This window comes from Nematolebias whitei, chromosome 8, assembly GCF_014905685.2.
Source record: "Nematolebias whitei isolate Nwh7 chromosome 8, NemWhi1, whole genome shotgun sequence".
In the NCBI taxonomy this organism is placed as follows: domain Eukaryota; kingdom Metazoa; phylum Chordata; class Actinopteri; order Cyprinodontiformes; family Rivulidae; genus Nematolebias; species Nematolebias whitei.
The window spans coordinates 3,048,667-3,054,704 of record NC_056505.1 but is presented as its reverse complement, the minus strand read 5'-3'; the positions used below and the strand labels follow the sequence as shown (position 1 = coordinate 3,054,704).

The 6,038-nt window shown below is 38.2% G+C and overlaps 1 protein-coding gene across 1 annotated transcript in view; it reads left to right on the top strand.

The window, feature by feature from the left end:
* Nucleotides 1–4,565: 4,565 nt before the first annotated feature.
* The window catches only part of rsph14 (radial spoke head 14 homolog), an 18,109-nt gene continuing 16,636 nt past the window's right edge, over nucleotides 4,566–6,038 (top strand). The window contains exons 1-2 of the mRNA XM_037680830.1: nucleotides 4,566–4,740; nucleotides 5,778–5,880. Coding sequence (XP_037536758.1) covers nucleotides 4,566–4,740; nucleotides 5,778–5,880 — 278 coding nt within the window. The remainder of the gene's footprint in view (nucleotides 4,741–5,777; nucleotides 5,881–6,038) is intronic.

Below are 6,038 nucleotides of genomic sequence, written 5' to 3'. Positions count from 1 at the left end.
AACAGATCAGCAGCAACATGGAACAGATCAGCAGCAACATGAAACAGTTCAGCAGCAACATGATGTGATTCTTCAGTGCTGAAGAGAAATATAAGAAGTATAAAAATAAATTAGTAGCGATTATAAGGAAACACAAGAAGGAATATTTTAGTGATTTATTAAATAAAAGTAATGGTGATATGAAAGCTACATGGCGAGTAATAAATAGTGTTCTGAAAAGTCATAAAGCAAAAACAGGTATTTCACAATATTTTTTGAAGGATGACGATGAAATCCATGATGAAAATGAAATTGTAAATGGATTTAATCATCATTTTGTGAACGTTGGATCAAGCCTTGCAGCTAAAATACCAAAAGTAGACAATAATGTGAACCATTCAGTTATAAGTTGTGACAACAGTATTTTTCTTAATGGAACTGACAAAGAAGAAATAATGAATGTAGTAAAAAATCTTACAGATAAGAGATCAAAAGACTGGGTGGACATGGATATGATGTTTGTAAAGGACATAATGAGTTATGTTATCGAGCCGTTTACATATATTTGTAATTGATCATTTTCAAAAGGAATATTTCCAGACAATATGAAAGTAGCTAAGGTAGTTCCTCTCTTTAAAAATGGTGATAAATGTGTGTTCAATAATTATAGACCAATATCCTTATTACCACAGTTCTCAAAAATTCTAGAAAAACTATTTGTGACCAGATTAGATAAATTTATTACTAAACAAAACATTCTAAGTAGCAGTCAGTATGGGTTTAGAGCAAAAAACTCTACATCAATGGCTCTCATGGAAATAATAGAACAAATAACTACTGCTGTCGATCAAAAACAGTATTGTGTTGGTATTTTTGTTGATTTAAAAAAAGCATTCGATACTATTGACCACACTATTCTCCTTGAAAAATTAAATAAATATGGTATAAGAGGACCAGCATTACACTGGGTATCTAGCTATTTGAAAGATAGGAAACAGTTTGTACAAATAAATGGTGTAAGATCTGACCTGTGCAATATCACTTGTGGAGTTCCTCAAGGCTCTGTACTTGGACCAAAGTTATTTATTGTATATGTGAATGACTTAGTGAATGTATCAGGACTCCTCAAATGTGTCCTTTTTGCAGATGACACCACATTTTTCTGTTTGGGTAAAGATGTAAAACGGATGTTGGAACTGATGAAGACAGAATTTGATAAAATACAAACTTGGTTTAAACTTAATAAATTATCATTAAATTTAGATAAAACTAAATACATGATATTTAGTAACAAAAAGAGAACTGTTGATGATCCATTTAAAATTGAGGGTGTTGAGATTTGTAGAGTTAATGAGAAGAAATTTTTGGGTGTAATCATTGATGAACAGCTAACATGGAAAAATCACATCAATTCTGTAAGAACAAAAATATCTAAATCTATTGCAGTACTTTACAAAGTCAGGGAATTATTAAATGATAAAGCTCTGTACATGTTGTATAACACAATCATTGTTCCACATTTAATCTATTGCATTGATGTTTGGGGGAAAGCGTGTAAAACATTTACAAAGCCTATTTTTATTTTACAGAAAAGAGCTGTAAGAATTATCACCAGAAAGCATTACAGTCACCCATCAAGCACATTATTTCATCAACTGAAGTTATTGAAGTTCCATGATTTGGTAGATTATAGTATTTTATCAGTTATGTATAGGGCTCAAAATAACACATTACCATTAAATATCCAAAGAAATGTTGTTAAAAGACAAAGTTGTTACAATCTTAAGGGGATAGAGATATTTGTCAAACCAAAATTCAGAACTAGTCTGAAGGGAAGGTCTACCTCAATCCAAGGAGTTGGATTGTGGAATGGTCTAGAGAGTGATGTGAAAAATGCCAAGTCAATGTGCACATTTAAGAAAAAGATCAAATCTAGATTGTTAAAAAAGTATATATGAAGTAGCTTAGTGTGTGTTTTGTATTAGAATTAGAAAAATTAGAAAGAGTTATTCATTTTGTTCTGTTACTTGAAGATTATTATGTCTGAAATAATTGTTTGAAAAAAGGGGCAGATATAATAAGATTTTTTCTTCTTTCTGCTGCCTTTCATTTTAAATCTTTTGTATCTTTTTTATATTGTTATGGAATTGTTTTGTACTTTTTTTAAATTGAATAAACTTTATACCATACCATTATTCTGGTTAGAGATTCATGAGTCTAACAGCCTCAAGGTAGAAGCTGTTCCTCAGTCTAGTGGTTCCACACTTAATGCTCCTCAACCTCCTTCCTGAGGGGAGCGGGGCAAAAGTGTGTGTGCTGGGTGAGTGTGGTCCTTCATGATGCAGGTGGTCCTCTTCCTGCATCTGGAGGTGTAGATGTCTGTGATGGTGGGGAGGCTGACTCCAACATCTTCTGTGCAGCCTTCACCACTCTCTGCAAAGCTTTTCTTTCTGCAGCTGTGCAGCCTCCATGCCACACGTTGATGCTGGAGCACAGGATGCTCTCCACTGCACACCTGTAGAAGGAGGTGAGGACTGAGCTTCCAGACCAGTTTGTCTCAGCCGTCTGAGGAAGTAGAGTCTCTGATGAGCTTTCTTCATCAGGCTGGTGGTGTTGTTGCTCCAGCTGAGGTTGTTGTTCAGGTGCACACCTATAGGAACAAGGTCAACAAACTGGCAGGTTGGTGGTCTGAACACAACCTGCTGCTCAACACCAGTTAAACTAAGGAGCTGGTGATTGACTTCAGGAAACACAAAGGGGGATCCAGCCCCACTGAGTATCAACGGGGACAGTAGTCCAGGACCTCTCCTGGACTGCCAACACATTTACGGTGGTCAAAAGGCCAGACAAAGACTCAACTTAGTATATTTAGAAGAAACCATCTGGAGAAAAAAACTGTTTGTGGCCTTTTACCGCAGCACCATCAAGTGTTCTGATGATTTGTATTACAGCTTGGTGTACCTGTGGCGGAAAGAAAGAACCTGCAGAGGGTCATTAACGCCACACAACTTATTACTGGCAGTCCCTTACCTTCATGAGAAGTCACTACCAGCATGCGGTGTCTCAGGAGAGCGAGGGCAGTCACTGCCGACCCCTCACACATGCAGCACCTGTTCACCTTCATGCCTTGTGGCAGGAGGTACAGGTGCCTCAAAATCAGGACAAACAGAGTTAAATACAGCTTCTCTCCCTGCCATCAAGTCCTTGTAGTCATAAAGTGTGTGTATGCTAAGAGATAAATGAATTATTAAAAAAAAAAATCCATTTAATTACTCTATATTTATTCCTGCTTTATGGTTTTACTGTTCACAGTTTTTATTATTATTTTACTTATGTGCAGCGATCGGAGAAACGCTCTCACCTGATATGTTATGACAATAAAGTTTCTCTTCTAATTTTGAACCGTCTGATACATTTCTCCAGCGGAATGAGGAGAAGGTTCTGATCTGTGCTTGGGTTGTTTGGTCCCTCACACTGCTGGAAACTTAAAGTTCATTTGTTGTTAATTTTAAAATCCCGGAGGTGATTTTAAATTTTTTTATTTATTATTTGATTCCTAAATTATGTTTTTTTTTTAACTTGATTGATTCCAGTAACTCTGTTTTTTTTATCTGCTTCAGTAGATCTTCCATGACGTGACTCCGACTTACATTGTGGCCATCTTTGTGTTTCATGGTGAAATATTAAAATTAGCTTCTGTTGGTGTTTCCATCTGATAAAAACATTTTTCAAAATCCATCTTAAGCAACTGCCTGATAACACTCGGGATGACGGCGTTTGCTTCAGACCTGGTTATGTAGCTAATCTAATGTAGTGAACGTAAGTTATAACGTGACATATTGTTTATTTTTATTGTTGTAGAAAATGATAGTGACAGATTGACTGAACTGCAGGCCATCATAAACAGCTTCAACTAACAGAACAAATCCAACATCTACAGAAAAATAGTTTTATTTTATTTTTTACAAATGACAAGTTCAACTTTTATATCATCATCCTGAAATGCACAGTCTGTTGTGTAACTCTGGCTTATTGTGAACAACTCTGTGAAACCTCAAAATTTATGTCACGTCAGTTTCCATCAGATAAAAACAGCATTTTCAAAACCAGTCTTGTGAAACTTTCTGGGGTAAATAAAGTTGCTCAGGAAGTTTGAGACTTTTGGTTCGTTTCCATCCCGACTGAACAAACTCTCATTTGTTCGTTTTTTCCTCGGGAAGCTTTAAACTAATTGATTTCTGAGACAGCAGTGATTCTTTGAAACCTACAATAAAAAGTGTGACTACAGAATGAAAAATAAATCTTTAAGATCGTCCCAGTAAGAGTTCAGAAATTAAATCATGTCTTAGATCAGGCCCTTTTCACAGATTGATATATTTCGCTAACACGGTGTTTATACAAGAACCTCGAGTGTTTTAATTTAAATAATATTTCGTTCACTCACAGTTAAAATAAACCGTCTCTGAAATTACACACTTTCCTCCTGGAGCCTGAACGCAGCAGCATGGCGTGTACCTGCTGTTACCATGGCAACAGCAGCGGCCCTACGACTTTGACCAGATTAAACCCGGTTCTGTTGGTCCCAGATGGCCGGTTCCGCGGCAGACCCGAGCCGGGCCGCGGTGGGCTTCGGCCGGTGGTCTGTCCCGCTGCTGTTCGGCCAGCTGGAGCGGGAGGAGGGGGCCGGCAGGGTCCCGGTTCTGGACTCACTGTGCGACCTGATCCACGACCCGGAGAGGCTCTACCAGACCGTCACCGGAGGCAAGTCCAGAACCTCCCGAACCTCTGAGGCAGAATCTGTTCTGAACCATGAAACTTTTTATTTTTTATAAACTTTTCTGAGGCTCAAAATCAAAACAAACAAACAAAATGTAGTTTTGGTGAAAAGTAAACATGAAAGTGGACCGGATGGAGGCCTGAACCGTGAGACCAGGTTTAAAGGCCCAACATGAGGGATGCATGTCGCCCGCCGCTTCACGCTTCAAACTAAAACGATGTTTTTATGAGACTTTGAATGCGTCTCAGCCTGTTTGTTGGGGTGACTCTCAGCTACCACCACACCAGGTTGCTCAGCTGTGGCGGCCATCTTGAAACACGTTGAACTGCATGAACATGTCGTCACTTCCTGAGAGTTTGACTACAATCACGAGTCACGAGATATTTTGCTAACAGACAGAACAAACATCACTTCACCTTCAGCGGTGGCTGATCATTAAATTACACAGTAAAATCAGCTCTAAGACGACTAAAGCAGGATTTTATTTTTTTATATTTTTTGTAAAAACGAGTAAAAATGATTCAGAAAAAAAAGAAAATAATTCACAGAATCACGAGTTTAACTTTTTTAAAGGAGTAAAAGTTTAGATGTGAGTAGAGTTCAGCTGAAAGACAGAAAATAATTAAAGACATTTGATTTTTCTGATAAAAACTGATTATTATCTTCACCTTTCATTTTAAAATATAAAACTTTATTTTTAGAAGGTTTGTGGAGGGACTTTGGTTTTCCATCGGTTCGTTTGAGAAGAAAACTCGTCTCTGACTTTAAGAAATAATCAAACGTGAAACGAGTTCTGGGAGTTTTCCCTAAATTCAATAAAAATATCTGATCTCAGTTTGAGTCATGTGATGTAAACTCCTTCGAAACGGTTCGTTTGTGGGAGTTTAGCTGAATTTAGCTTCTCTGCAGCAGCTCTTAGAAACCAGGAGAGAAAAGTGCAGGAGAGGAGGGACCAGAGCTCCGTCTGTTTTCATCCTGTTTGTTCAAACAGCTCAATAATCTGAGGCTGCTTCTCCTGCAGGCTTCATGGAGCAGCTGAAGGTTTTATTAAAAGACCACGACCCGTCGGTGAGGACCAAGACCTGCGAGCTGCTTCGGCTGCTGACGAGCCACAGCATCGGCAGGTGACCTTTGAGCTGTAGCTCTTCGGCTGATTCTGTAGCTCTTTGGCTGATTATGTAGGTCTTCAGTTGATTCTGTAGGTCTTCAGTTGGTTCTGTAGGTCTTCAGCTCTTTCTGTAGGTCTTCAGCTCGTTCTCTAGCTCTTCAGCTGATTCTGTAG